Source organism: Crocodylus siamensis, chromosome 1 (assembly GCF_052110815.1).
Source record: "Crocodylus siamensis isolate JL-2025a chromosome 1, ASM5211081v1, whole genome shotgun sequence".
Lineage (NCBI taxonomy): Eukaryota > Metazoa > Chordata > Crocodylia > Crocodylidae > Crocodylus > Crocodylus siamensis.
Window position 1 is genome coordinate 126,579,707 of NC_143395.1, and position 14,803 is coordinate 126,594,509.

General features: G+C 43.9%; 1 protein-coding gene across 2 annotated transcripts in view; it reads left to right on the plus strand.

Moving 5' to 3' along the window:
- SLC22A3 (solute carrier family 22 member 3) overlaps positions 1-10,271 on the plus strand; it is a 50,476-nt gene extending 40,205 nt beyond the window's left edge. The window contains exons 8-11 of one of the 2 annotated variants that reach the window (XM_090042449.1): positions 1,169-1,277; positions 5,086-5,198; positions 8,629-8,728; positions 10,017-10,271. In XM_090042449.1, the coding sequence (XP_089898575.1) occupies positions 1,169-1,277; positions 5,086-5,198; positions 8,629-8,728; positions 10,017-10,074 (380 nt within the window). In that variant the 3' untranslated portion in view covers positions 10,075-10,271. The remainder of the gene's footprint in view (positions 1-1,168; positions 1,278-5,085; positions 5,199-8,628; positions 8,729-10,016) is intronic. The other variant, XR_016441780.1, reaches the window with a different exon arrangement.
- Positions 10,272-14,803: the final 4,532 nt, after the last annotated feature.

Below are 14,803 nucleotides of genomic sequence, written 5' to 3' on the forward strand. Positions count from 1 at the left end.
AGGAAATCTAGCAGGGGAATTTTAAAAAGTGGCGTGTATAGGTAATGATGACATTCTAGCCCAGTAGCCAGTATTGTTGAACCTGGCTAGCCTGTAGCATAAGATTGCACAATTTGGATGTAATGGTAAGGGCCTGGCAACCATGTTTCACAGTCATACATGGCATTAGACACTACTTGTTCCCTGTGTTGATGAACTGGAATCATCTTCAGAGTGGTCTGGCACAAGGAAAGCCCACATACACCACCACACACTAATATCCAGCTGTGGTGCCCTTTCTATTCCCATTGTGTTTGCAGCTGCCCCAGAGTTACTCTGACATAATTATTGATGACAGGACTCCTGGGCTAATTTTCACATGAATAGGAAAGTAGGACCTGCTAGACTGAATGAGACCCAAGGGCCCAAAAGTGTAGTGCCCTGACCATGACAGTGGCCAGCCGCAGAAGCTTCAGATGAAGGTATAAGACCCCAGCAGGAGGCAGAGGCCACTTAGTCTGCCCCATACATTAGAAGTCATTATCATTTCTAATTAAGATCAGTTAATCCGTAAAGTTCAGTGTGATCTTCTGAACTTTTTGTCAGCATCAACTATTATAACTCTGGGTATTTGTATTGGCCACTGAAATGCTTTTTGAGCCTTTTTCTCAGTTCCTGTAGCAAGAAGTTCTTCAGTCTAATTGTGTGTTGTATAAAGAATACATTCTTTGATCAGTTTTCAATGACAGATCCCCTAGTACTGGTCAAAAACAAAGGCCAAAACTTGATCACTAAATCTTAGGATCTCACTCTTCTTGGAAAAGTCCTTTGTATACTATCTAGTCAGAACAAGAATTCTCCCTGTACCTATGGCTATATGGGAGTGATGCTGCTAGTGGCTATTTTAATATCTTCTTGCTCTTCAAATTTGGAAGCAGTCTTCATATATTTATTTGTCCTTTGTGTCTTGTGAATGTTGCTGCACTTCAGAACTAACCATGAAGGGACTTTGGTGTTTGCTTCTGTTTACTTACATCCATGCAAACCAGGAATGAACTGAGATAAAACCAGTGCTGTGGCACCAATTTAAAGCCCATATAAGTGAGATCAGAATCAGACACAGAATACCCAACTAACACAGTTAAGCATATTTCATCAAGATTTCTTTTTGAATGTACCTTATTAACAGATATCAAGTGGTTGAAAACCTCAGTAGCCACACTGGGAAGACTGGGAATCACCATGGCCTTTGAAATTGTGTATCTCGTGAACAGTGAATTGTATCCTACAACATTAAGGTAAATGGAATAGGTCCACAGCCAAGAACTATATTCAATTTTAGGAACTTGCCTTCAGTAGTATTAAATGTGTTTATATAACAAGTGTTTTCAAAAAAAATATGCCTGTGATCAGGCTTAATCTGACTGTAACTTGTCTGCTAGGAAACTCAGTCTCCTTATCTATTAAGTGCTAAATTTGACTTAACCTTAAATAGTGTCTTCCTGCCAGTGATTCCATCATTTCTTAACAAATTCTAATTAATTTACAAGTATATTATTACATGCTACCAAAGGGAGACAAATTACACCTTAACTACAATTTAATCAAAGACGTGTAAAAGGAACACATTCCTCAAATAATGCATTTTCTATCCAGCAATCTACAATCTATATATCAATGCAGCTAACCCCTTCTGAACTGCTGCCTGATAGAGAAATAGACATGTTAAATGCACTTCCAGTGGCCCTAAAGGTAAAATGTGGTAGAAAATTTACCCAATAAGAAAATAGATCTATTAAACCAGTGATTCTCAACCAGGGTGTTGGGAGATCCTCTCCAGGGTGTTGCAGGATGGAAACACTACCCATGATTCACTAAATTAACCTAGAGATTTCAAATAGAAATCCATAGTATCAAAAACATTCTAACCCACTGTAATCTTTCTGAGTTCTTTGCAACAGAAGAATTTCTCTATTATTTTTCTGTAGTCAAAAAATGAATGAAAGCTAAGGCCTGGCATTTTCCAAGGGGTACCTTGAGCCTAAAAAGGTTGAGAACCACTGTGTTAAACTAACTTATTTTCCATGCATCAAATCATACATATGCACACATACGTATGTGCAAGTGCGTGCGTGTGTGTGTGTAGTATGTGCATTTCTTTGTTAAATAACTGGATGACATTGTAATCGTATTCTTATCCTTGCACTCTTTCCCCTCCCCCTCTTGTCTTCTTGTCTATTTATGATTCTCACTTGTTGAGATTAAGCTGGAAGATCTTTTGTGTACTGCACAAAATGGTCTTTAAAGATAAAATTAGCAAGCTAATGGTTTAGGAAACACAGAAGCCACGTGTCTGTGTAATAGAAAGCATTTGATAAATGTTTCCCAAATCTTGGAAATTAATTGGGTAGGTGCACTTTAAAGACTAGTAATGACACAGACACCATGTCCAAATGAGAGGTTTGGTTTCCTGGGGACAGCTAGCAGTGGGATATCTTGTGCCCCTGCTAGTTGTCCTATGTGTCCTCTGGCACACAGCAGGTTATCCCGGGTTGGATAGAGGAGGCTGGAGCTAGCACAGTTGCTGGCCCCAGCAGCTTTGCTTAAGGTTCTGGGGTCTGGAGAAGATGCCACTGAGTTGCTTCTGCAGCTTGGAGCTTGGCTGGCTGCCAGAGTGTGGCTCTGGCCAGCCAAACTCTGGTTTTGGGTGATGCACACTGTCCACATGTGTGCCACCCCAATTTTTTTTCTGTGCAGGTTTTTTTGACTCCTGGATTCCCCACCCCCAGCAAGGTAGCAGCACAGGAAACATCTGCAGCATGACATACCACATGGCCACGCTTGTTTGGACGTGGTCAGAGGGTGCATCCCAACAAGCACACACTTCAAACCTGTTTGAGGCACCGCAAACTGCACATGATGCATGTGCATCCGTTCACTGCACTAGTAATTTGCAGTGCAATAGGGTTTTTTTTTACACTGGGAGATCCCGGTGTCAAAAAAATACGCTGCTAAAAAAAGGGGGCACACGCAGCAGCATCATGTGCTGCCGGAAACTGGAGTCTGCCGGCGAGAGCTATGCTCTGGCTGCCCACCAGGCTCTGAGTGGCCAGCTCGGCACTTCTACTGCTCTGGAAGGCCCCCAGGACCCCAAGTAAGGCTGCTGGGGCCAACACAAATGGCTGTAAGGCTGGCTAGGGCCTTCCATACCCCACCCAGGTCACTTTGTCACTTGCCAGAGTGCATGTGCAGGGATGTGCCCAGGGACAAATTGCATGCACCTCTGCTATTTGTCCCATGGGAAACTCAGGCCTTTGCATATGCACACTCAACAGGACATGCCCAGAGAAAGTAAATGAACTTTCCCCAGGTCATTCAGGAAGCCAGGGGTGAAGTGAAGAATATAATTCTGGTTTACCTAATCAAGCCTAATCAGTCTTGTGCTTTACAGTACTGAGCATGGCATCTTGGAAATATGACTCATTTGCCTCATTTGAAATAAATGGATTATGCCAATAGCATTTTTTTTCAACGTTGGTTAGTTTACATATATGATTGCAGCAAGGTTTTATGTCTGCTGATTTAAGATAAATGCTCCACAGAGGAAGAAATTCTAATCTCTTAGCTAGAGTTACCATACATCTGGGTTTTCCCGGACATGTCCTCTTTTTGGGTCCTCCCATCTCTGTTCAGGCATTTTTTTTAAATATCAACAAATGTCCAGGATTTTGCTCTGCCTCTGCTCAGCATCGAAGTTTTTCTCAGCACTTCCTGGATTGCTCCAGCAAGGAGCTGCTTGGGGGTGCGGGGAGTGGGGCAGGGGTATCACATGCATCTGCTCACAAGCCCTGGCAGCTGCAGGCAGGTAAGGCCAGGGGTTGGGGAGTGTGCATGCACACACGTGTGTGTATTGGGGGGGGTGTGCCTGCTGGCGCTTGGGCTACCTACTCCTCTAGCAGGAAAAGGGGGTGGAGGTTCTTCAGGGCCAGTGGGCAGCTGTGTGGGCAGCGGGGCTGGTGGTGGGGGCTGCAGGTTGGGAGTGAGGGGCATCAGGAGGGCAGGAGAATGTGGGTTGGAAGTGCAGGGCGCAGGCAGGGCCAGGGGGCTGCAGGTCAGGAGTGAGGGGTATCAGCAGGGATGGTGAGGAGGCTGCAAGTTGGGAGTGAGGGGCACCAGCGTGGTTTGGGGGGTGGGGTACTGTAGGTTGAGAGTGAGGGGCAGCAGTAGGGCTGGGGAGCCTATAGCTTGGGAGTGAGGGGCAGGGCACGGGCATATCACTTCCCCCCCGACAATCATATTTTCCCCCCCACACACACACGGGTGTCCTCTTTTTTGAAACTGGAAATATGGTAACCCTATCTTAGCACTCATATTAAGGAAGATGATTGATTAGCCAGCTAAATCAAATGTTTGAAGTCAGGGGTCAGCAGCCTTTCAAGCAGTCTTTCAGTGGAACACTGCTGGTGACCCAGCCATCGCTACAGGCTGCCACTTCCCCTCACTGGCACTGGCCTCCCCAGCACCCCATCTTGGCAGCACCTAGGCTTCTTGCTGCTGCCTTAAATCACACACCACCACCTTTGCTGCATGCCACCAATCCCCAAAGGTAGTGGGAAGGGCTGAATTTGGTGGTGACAGTGAGCAAACATGTCGTAGAGGAGAAAAAGGGGTGGTGGCTGTCCTCTCAGTGGGGTGGATGCTGCAGCATGGCATGGGGCAGAATGAGGGGATGTGCCAGGCTGAGCTGCCTGCTACTGATCCCCTATGCTGTTGTGGGCTAAATCTAAGTACTTTATGGCTTGAATCTGCCCACTGTTCTAAGTGATAGACTTTGGCACTTAAAACTGCTGTCATTCTTTTAAAATAACAACTCAGCTCTTTCCCACTCTGGACTCCATAGATAATTTTTTCAGTGAACCTCTGTTTTCTCATGACCGTATTAGGTGGAATTAATATATTGGTCTGTTAATGTAAGCCACTGCATAGGATATGTTATGTGTTTGAGTGAAAATATTTTGGGCGATGGCATCACATCCTCTGGATTATATTCCTACTGGTTCTTTTCTTTAATGCCTCTGAAATGAATGTCAATATCTTTCTTTGCAGAAACTTTGGTGTTTCCCTGTGTTCAGGTTTCTGTGATATAGGCGGCTTCATAGCCCCATTCCTGCTCTTCCGATTAGCAGCCATCTGGTTGGAGCTACCGCTAATCATTTTCAGTAAGAATTAATTTAAAATGTAAAATGGATAGAAAATAACTTCTTTAACATGCCTTTGAATGTGTTTACTCTTTATGAGGGAAATTTTATTGCTTGGCCTCTTCTTCCCCCAAATCCAGCCAATCCTACCCTCACTATCCAGCTTAGGCATCTACATCCTTCAGGATGCTGCATCCTTCAGGTTGGGCTGAAACTGCCACTTCAGCATGTGCATCCAGCTATCTGAGCAGTTGGAGATCCATAGGTTTCATAAATTTCATAGACATTAGGGCTGGAATGGACCTTGTGAGATTGTGGAGGCCAGCCCTTTGCCCAAGGGGCAGGAAGTCAACTTGGGTTACATTCACCCCAGCAAGATAGGCATTTCTTACAGGTATCCAGAGTAGGTGCTTGCACCACTTCTGGGGGGAGTCTATTCTACAGTCTGGAGACTCAGACAGTAAAGAAGTTTTTCTTTTTGTCCAGTCTAAAATGGTCTTCTAGCAGTTTGTGACCATTAGATCTTGTTATCCCTTGGGGTGCCCTGGTGAACAGACGTTCTCCCAGTTCCTGATGCACACCCCTTATGTACTTATAGCCTCCCACCAAGTCACCCCATAACCTTTGCTTCTCCAGACTGAAGAGTCCCATGCCTCTCAGCCTGTCTTCATAAGGCCTATGCTCTTGACCTCTAATCGTGCACATGGCTCTTCTCTGGACTCTCTCAAGCTTTTTCACATACTTTCCGAAGTGTGGAGCCCAGAATTGGATGCAATACTCCAGTTGCAGCCTCACCAAAGCCGAGTAAAGCGAGAGGAAGAATTTTGGGGTCTTGCTTGAGATGCATCAGTAGATGCAAGCTAGATTTTTATTTGCTTTGTCGGCTGTGGCATCACATTTGTGAAGGCCTTCTGACTGACTCAACCACCCCCATACCTTGTGGAATTCCCACTGCAGTGTTGTCCTTCTGAAAACCAGTCTTCAGTCTCATGGAAAAAACTCTCCTTTTCCAACCCTATGTTCTTGAACATGCATCATTAAACCCTTGAGTAGTGATGTGTGTTTTCATATTTTCAGGGTAATTTTCATATGTGACAATCAGTCATGAGACAAAATGAACACCAGAGTCCAGATTCTCAGCCGTTGTAAATCAGTGTCGGCTCTGTAGAAATCAAGCGACACCTATTTACACCAGCTGAGAATCTGGCTGAGGATCAGCTATTCTCTCACTTACTATCTCATAGGGTAGGCTGGTAGTAGAAAAATACTGGTTCAGAACACTGGTCCATTTAATCCAGAGCCCTATTAACAACAAGGATCAATTCCAGACATTTTCAGGGCTAAGTGCAAAAAATCCTGCATCTGCATCATCTAATCACAGGGGCCATTTTGACATGTGCTTTAATTAGAGTGACTCTTGGAGCCGCTCTAGTTAAAGTGCCCGCAGCCTCTTAAGTATCAGCGTCCCTGTGCTTCAAAATGGTGGTAGGGGCACTTTAACTAACCTCATTGAATGAGCTTTAATTAAAGTGCCCCCACCACCATTTAAAGCATGGGGATGCTGATACATGAGACATGGAGGCTCCTGGAGCACACTAATTAGCATGCTCCAGAAGATTTCATTAGTAAATTTGCTGTGATGCACAGTAATTACAGTGCATTGGAGCAGCCTCCCTGCACATCTACAGGCACCACACATCTCAACAGTTTTTCTGTTTATTCCCAGCAGTCAGTGTTTGGTTTATGCCTTGAGGCATGATAATGTATATTCCTTGTAGAGAACTTCTTGAGGTTTTTAGTGTACAATAATAAAATTGTGGCTACTCTTCTAATAGAGTTGAAATCCTGCTGAGCTCCTGCCCTCTAGTGGTATCTTCTGCTAATGAATTCTGCAAGCTAATTGGATAGAAAAAATATTTCCTTTTACTGGGAAACCCAGAGTCTGAGTCTGAACCATTTTTTAATGACTTGGAAAAGAGTAGACTGAACAGGGTAAATTGAGCAAAGAAGAATGATACTTAAAGGGGATTTGAGGTAGCAAGTGAAAAAGGAAAGATAAAAGAAAATTAATATTAAATTAATATTTATTTAACAATCAGGGTGTCCATATGTGCCTGGTTACACCAACTTATTCAGATTTTCTGCTGCAGTAGGAGGAGCTGATGTTCTTCCATCTTGCAGCGTGTTATAAAATGAGAGAAAATCAGCATGGTGGCATTCTACTTCTAGTGAAATAAATGAGCCTCTTCTTCCCCCAAGATGCAAGGCATGGGAGAAAAACAGAACTTCTGATTTTGCTTATTCTGAAAACACCTTCAGGTGTTTTTACCCTTCTCTTACTCTGTTTCACAAAACTATCCTAAAACTGAGGCCTGGTTTACTTAAGGAGTTACTTCAGAACTTCAGAAGGAGTTATGTCAGTGTTGCCAACCCAAGGCAATTTTTTTTTTTACTGATAGCCAAGCTTTTTTATTGCCATATATTTTACTGCCATATGTTTTACATAATGTAATCCTTCTGCCAGGCCCTGCATAAGGGCTGGATTCAAATTTAGGAATTTAACACCAACCATAGTAAAATAAAGTTTCGTTGTCAGTAAAAAGTTTGCAGATTATCAGTAAAAAAAAAAAAAAAAAGTTCTTGGGTTGACAAGCCTGCTTGACTGCAGTAACACTATGATGTCTCCACCCCAGGGATCCCCTGCTTCCTGTCACATCCTGATGCCCCCAACCACACCCCATGCCATGCTGCCACACCCAGTCCACCCTCCAGCCTTACTCCTCCTGACCCTGCTCTCTCCATCCTGGCTCCTAAAGAAAGACTGTCTGCCTACTTGAAACCAGCAGCGTTATAGGCAAGAAATGGGATGCAGCAGCTGCAGCACATAGTTCAGGGGGAGAGAGGCTATAGAGGCTCCCATGGACTACAAAGCCCTATGAGAATGCTCCCTGCAGAAGCATTTCCACTCAGACACCAGGGGGTGCCTCTCTGCTCTGGCTGTCCATCAACACTTGCCACCAGTTTCTTTCCAACAAGGGATCTTCAATCAAGCTCTTGGTTACTTAGTTTTTTTTACAGAAAGTCTATTTTTTTCTTACAGACTTTATAGACTGGTGTCCAGAAATTTATGGACTGTCCATAAAAACCAGTTAACTCCCGCACAGGTTCAGTAATAGCTATTCTAGAGCAGGGTTGCCAACTATCCATAAATGTATGGATGGTTCATAAAAAACAAAAAAGCTTTTTTTTTTATGGACTGTCCAAAAATGTATGGATAGTTGGCAACCCTGCTCTAGAATAGCTATTACTGAACCTGCACGGGAGTTAACTAGGAATGAGTATTTTACTTTAGAGTCTCACCTTGCTTTACCCCAAGTAAATTTCCCTGTGTGGTCAGTCCCTAGAATGAGAAAAACAGCATATTAGCTTGTGTTCTTGATTTGTTTTCTAGGTATACTTGCCACTGTTTGTGGGCTCCTGGTATTGTTTCTGCCTGAGACAAAGGGAATCTCCTTACCAGAGACAGTGGAAGATGTGGAACAGCTTTCGAGGTATGATGTGTCTCTGCTTCATTGCTGCACTGATATCATTTTTCTGAGGAATTGTAAAGTGTTTTTTTCCCATCCATTGTCATAAATCAAAATCATATCATCCCATGGTAGTTTGTTCTTACAACATCAGAGTAAACACCTTAACAGGGTTCAGAAATACATCCACGTGGTAACTTGATTTGACAGGTACATTTTTCAATTCTTCAGTGGCAAGTGGATTAAAAAGAATTAATAAAAATGGAAACTGGCTTTTTCTATAGAAAACGAGCTCCTTTGTCATAAGGAGACAGCTAATTTGTACGCATCTTACACAAATAATAGGAAAACCCTACTCCAAATTTGTTTTTAACTCTTTGAACATACCAGTAGTTCCTACTTAGGCAAAACCCCATTTAACTTATTGTGAGTTTTCCCTAAGTAAGGGCTGCTGCATAGGACCATTTGACTCAATAGGCGCTTGTCTTTGTGAAGTTTGATAGGGTGGGCACTTGGTCAGGACATAGGGAGCCGGGGTTCTAGTCCCACTTTAGCTTCAGCAATCAGAACCTTTAGTTCCTATGTTCCAGCAAGGTTCCCTAATATCCAAACTGTGGAACAGATGTGATTGTGAGCACCTTCCATTCCTTTTCACTTGCAGCACCCCTCAGGAGGAGGTCAACTTAAAACCTAGGCCTGTCCTGGCTAGGTATTTCTTTTTAAGAACAGATTTAATTTATTAGAAACTGTTAAAGTTCAAATGACAAAGTTCAAAGCACAAGTAAATATAGAAAGACCCAGGGGAGGGAGGCTACATAGTAGATGATGGGGGTAGGGGTGGGAACGCAATTAAGTTGCATATGAATAGGGACCTACCAAATTCATGGTGGCAGTGGGCTGTGCAGTGGCTCCTTTAATCTTGAAGGTTCCCCTGCATGCCCCCCCTCACTGATTGATGGAAGGGACCTGCCATTTGCTCCTGATCAGCAGGGAGGCAAAAACCACAGTTTTAAACCAGGCACTGTTTCTGCCTCCTGGCTGGTCAGCCAGAAACAGTAAGGCCACTAGGGTCCCTCAGCCAATCAGCAATGGTGCATGGGGGAACTTCAAGAGTAAAGAAGCCACCACACTGCCTGCTTCTACCATGAATTAGATGCTTAAAAAATGCCTATGGGTCATTTACATGACCCTGTAGTGAAGTAGAATTCTGCCCTGTTTTACTGCTTCAGTAGACAAGAAAAACGGATGGCATTATGACAATACATGGAATTATAACTGTTTTTGTTTTTTTTTTCTTTTCCTGTTATTTCAGTCTCTCCGGTAAAAATGGCAGGAAAAAGAAACATCAAGATACCACCTCTTATATTTGATCTTTCACTAAAGGCACTGAGCAAAACTTCCTGTTCACACACTGGGAATTTGGTTTCCATTTGGTTCTATTTTAAAGTCTACAGTCAAGGATGGACTGAAGCTGTACTGCAGCTCCAAGTGCTTCTTTCTAGCCTAGAGACATTAAAAATAAGGAATGTATTTTTATATGGCTACAAAATAAACACCTATTTTCTGAGTTTCTTGTTTCCAGGAATGGAGTGTTGTGTGGTTCTTGGCAGAAAATATCCACTTATTTTGGATGCTCCACCTGGCCTAGCAAGCTCTTACTTAGTTTTAGATATTTAAACCATTTCTTCATCTTCCATCATGTTACAGTAATTTGAGGGGAATCATGGTTTATAATTTTGGCAGTGTTACACTTCACTCCTTTGGCTTGGAGAGAAAAAAGTGTTTGATCCACCAAGACAGCACCTTTAAAAATTGGTGAAAACAAGAGAACATCACTGGAACTGATCACAATGTGGGTGACTGGTGAGCCTCACTTGTGATATGAAAGTATCAGGTGGGTATTCCTAATATCTGGGAAAGGGTTTGGCACTGTGTAGCTTCTGCCAACTGAGGAGTTTCTCCTTACAAGCTCCTTGTGTGCTACCTTCCCATTCCCTATATTCAGGAGCTTCTTTCCAAATCCATGACCCCCCTCATGTGTAGTCCTTGTTCTTCCCATATAAACCTCTCACTGTTGTTCCTCAGTCTCCTCCGCTGTGCCAGGGGCTTTCTGCGTGCCATTAGGCCCCAATCTCTCCCCATGTCTACATTCATTCTTCCTGTCATTCATAGCTTCCCATTCCACAGTGTGCCAAGGGACACTTTTTCTTCCCCACTTATAAAAAGGGTCCTCCAAGTTTTTTCCCCCTGACAATATTTCTGTGTAGAAGCACGGTAGATTTGTACCTTTGTAGGCTTAGTTGCGCGCATACACCCCCCTCCCCAAGCTTTTCTGAGCTGGAGCTCACTTTATCAGATGCTGTCATCAGATGTTTCCATGTGCCTTCTATACTCCTTCTCTATTTCAACCCCTCATTCTTCCCTCTGTGATAAAGGTTGGGTGCACAGCCCTACTTCTCACTTCCTTCCATTATGATTTCTTTTCACAGATTTCATAGACATCAGGGCTGGAAGGGACCTCGGGAGATCATCGAGTCCAGCCCCCTGCCCAAAGGGCAGGAAGTCAGCTGGGGTTATAGGATCCCAGCAAGATAAGCATCCAATTTACTCTTGAAGGTGTTCTTTTCCTTCTGTCCAGGAGGTAAGTCATTCAGAGTTTCCACATGTTAAGTTTTTCAGACAGGGATGAGATAGAGTGCTGCCATTAGCCAGTTGTTTGACCTACGGATAATTACATCGGTGCTGGAAGCTATAGCTCTGCTAGTCTGTGCCCCGTTTCAATTTTCTGATTTTCATCACAACAAACAGGGTTCTGGCAATTGATGCCCAGAGTATTTCTTGAAATTGTGGGATTGATCAGATGTGGTATTCAAAAGTTTTACAGGAAGGCACACAATGAAATGCCTTTAAGTTGAATGTAAGGCCTTGAAAAGTTGGTGACAGAGTTTCTACTATAGGACAGAGTTTCCACCTTGAGCTGGCATCACAGGCAAGTGGTATACACTGCAGTATGCAAATGGAGCCATGGTTGTAAATAAAATGGCTTTCCTGAAGGCAGAGTGGTATCTACAAAGCACTTCTTTCTCACTGGAATTTTGTGTAACATACAAAATGTATCTCAACAGTTTCTAGTACTTCCTGCCTTGTTCCACTGAACTGCCATGCTGCTAAGTTTGCTTAAGGAAAATTGGAACTGTGACTGCAACAAGATGTCTGCATATTTTGAGGAGGCAGAAGCAAGGCCCATGAGAAGTGAAAGAATAATTTTTAGCGAGAATTTCCAATTTTCCAAAACATGGTTCAATGGCAATAAGCTATCGGGCAAAGTAAGAGACATGAAATTAAATGTGTATTTCCATGGAAGTATCTGGCTAAGTGCGTTGGAGTGGCAGACTAGAACATATCAGAAGAAAGCTTTTTATGGGCCTTTGTACATGCCACAAAATTGGCCTTTAAAGTGGGTTAAATGCCCTTTTGTACTGTTTTAATAGCATTGCTGCTTGCACATTCAGTGGCGCATTGGATATTAAATGACTTTGGGATGTGGCAAAATAAAATATCTCCAAAGTCTCTTAGTTTGCTACCTTACAGCCATGGCAGGAAGCACCAGGCCCCATGCAGCTCAGGGCAGGGGCTGTGCAGGCAGCCTGGTGGCAGCTTGTGCAGACAGGTTCCACTGAAGGAAAAAAAAACCAGGAAGCCTGATCATTTTTTCTCCCCGGAGCCTGCTTGCCTGCCTGAACTACATGGGGGCCCAGTGCTTCCCTCTATGGCTGTGGTGCCCCCCAGGACCACCCAGGCTGGGTGTCTGTGGGCAGGTACCGCCTGGGGGGTACTGCTGCTGCCGTGGAGGGACGTACCAGCCCCCCCTGCAGCTCAGGGGACACTCGGCCTGTCAGCAGCTCGCCTACTCCTCCCTGCCACTGTAGAGGCAGGTAAGATCAGACCCCAACCTTGTGTACATACCACAGCAGTTTACTTTGCCCTAAATTGAAGCAGTATGTTTAAAAACCCATCGCTTCAATTTAGGGCGAAATAAACCCCCTCAGTGTGTACAAATGGCCAAAGTGATTAAGTGTCAGAACTGTGTGATCACACACTATTTTAAATAAGACTAAACAGATGCAGGCCGTCTTGGTTTTTTCTAGCCTTGTTTGTTTAATTTAATTCAATATGAATATATATTTGCTAAATTTTAATGTTTCCTCAGCTCTTCAGTGATAGCTTGGCAAGGAGGCCTTGGGTAATTTTAATCAAACAGATTATAGGCAGAGTTATGGGATGTTTTCAGTAACTGAGAGAAGTTTGTGTATTTTTGTCAACTGCTGTAGTTGTACTTTTGTTGTTAGTTGACATGCTTGAAAATGTGAAAACTTGTTTTTCAGGTGGTTCTGCTTCATTCTGGGCAGCATTATACAGTGTTCAGAATAAAATATAAATATTATATATCAGTATTTGAAATACTAGAAAACTGAATACACATTCGCTGTTGGGCATTTAAATTCTCTCTAGGTTACAGCTTGCTATATGTGGATGTTAGGAAAATATCTGTGGAGGCCACCTGATTCTTTAATATAATAATATTTTACTAATACCTTGTGTTATATTTTCAGGTTAATTATGAATCTTATACAATAAAATGAAACCTGTGCTAATGTTCATCTGCAAACAGAAATCTTAGACTAGAGGTGAAAAAAATATCAGTCCCTGGGGGAATTCCTCCATATTCCTTCACCATCCGCCATAAAGCTGGCAAGTCAGTCAGCAACACGGAAGTCCTTGACTTCAGGAAAGTCGACTTTGACAAGCTCAGGTGGCTTGTCAGTGAGGCCCTAAGGGACCACGACCCCAGGGGGAGGGGGAGTTCAAGAAGAGTGGTTTCTTCCTCAAGGGAGCGATCCTCAATGCACAAGCTAAGTCTATTCCATCTGGGAGGAAAGGCAGCAAGAGGGCACAGCAGCCCCCCTGGCTCTCCAGGGATCTAACAGACCTCCTGAGGCTAAAAAGAAAGGCCTCAAAGGATGGAGGATGGATTCACCTCCAAGGAGGATTATTCTGCACTGGTCTGGTCCTTCAGGGAGCAAACCAGGAAAGCCAAGGCCGCAACTGAACTCCAACTAGCTTTGATCATCAAGGAAAATAAAAAGTTCTTTTTCAGATATATGGGGAGCCAGAGGAAAAGCAAGGGCAACTTTGGACTTCTGCTGAACCAGATGGGGCAACTGACAACTGACGCCCAGGAAAAAGCCAACCTATTAAATGGGTACTTTGTGTCAGTCTTTCATCAGTCCCATGGGATGCCCATGCCAACCACGGGACAGGGAGGTCCAGGTGAGGGAGATCCCCTGCCCTCCATTAATGCTGACCTCGTGAAGGAACATCTTGATAAGTTGGATACCTTCAAGTCAGCTGGTCCTGACAAGCTACACCCCACGGTATTCAAGGAGCTGGCAAGCATCATAGCCCAGCCTCTAGCACGGATCTTTGAAAACTCCTGGCGCTCTGGTGTAGTGCCCGAAGACTGGAAGAAAGCCAATGTGGTGCTGATCTTCAAGAAAGGGAGGAGAATGGATCCGGCTAACTACAGGCCCATTAGCCTGACTTCTATCCTGGGGAAGATCTTAGAAAAGTTTATTAAAGAGGCCATCCTTAATGGACTGGCCGACACCAACATCCTAAGGAATAGCCAGCACAGATTTGTTGCGGGTAGGTCTTGCTTGATCAATCTCATTTCCTTCCCTGACCAGGTGTCCTATCACCTGGACAAGGGAGAAGAGATTGATGTCATTTACCTTGACTTCAAAAAAGCTTTTGATCTGGTATCCCATGATCACCTGTTGGCCAAACTGGCCAATTGTGGCCTTGGGTCCACCATGATCTGCTGGCTGGGAAATTGGCTCCGTGGTCAGACCCAGAGGGTAGTAACTGATGGCAGTCACTCATCATGGTGTCCTGTGACCAGTGGGGTCCCCCAAGGCTCTGTCCTTGGACCCATATTGTTCAACATCTTAATTAATGATGTGGACATTGGAGTCAGTAGTGGACTGGCCAAATTCGCCGATGACACCAAACTTTGGGGCAAAGCATCCACGCCAGAAG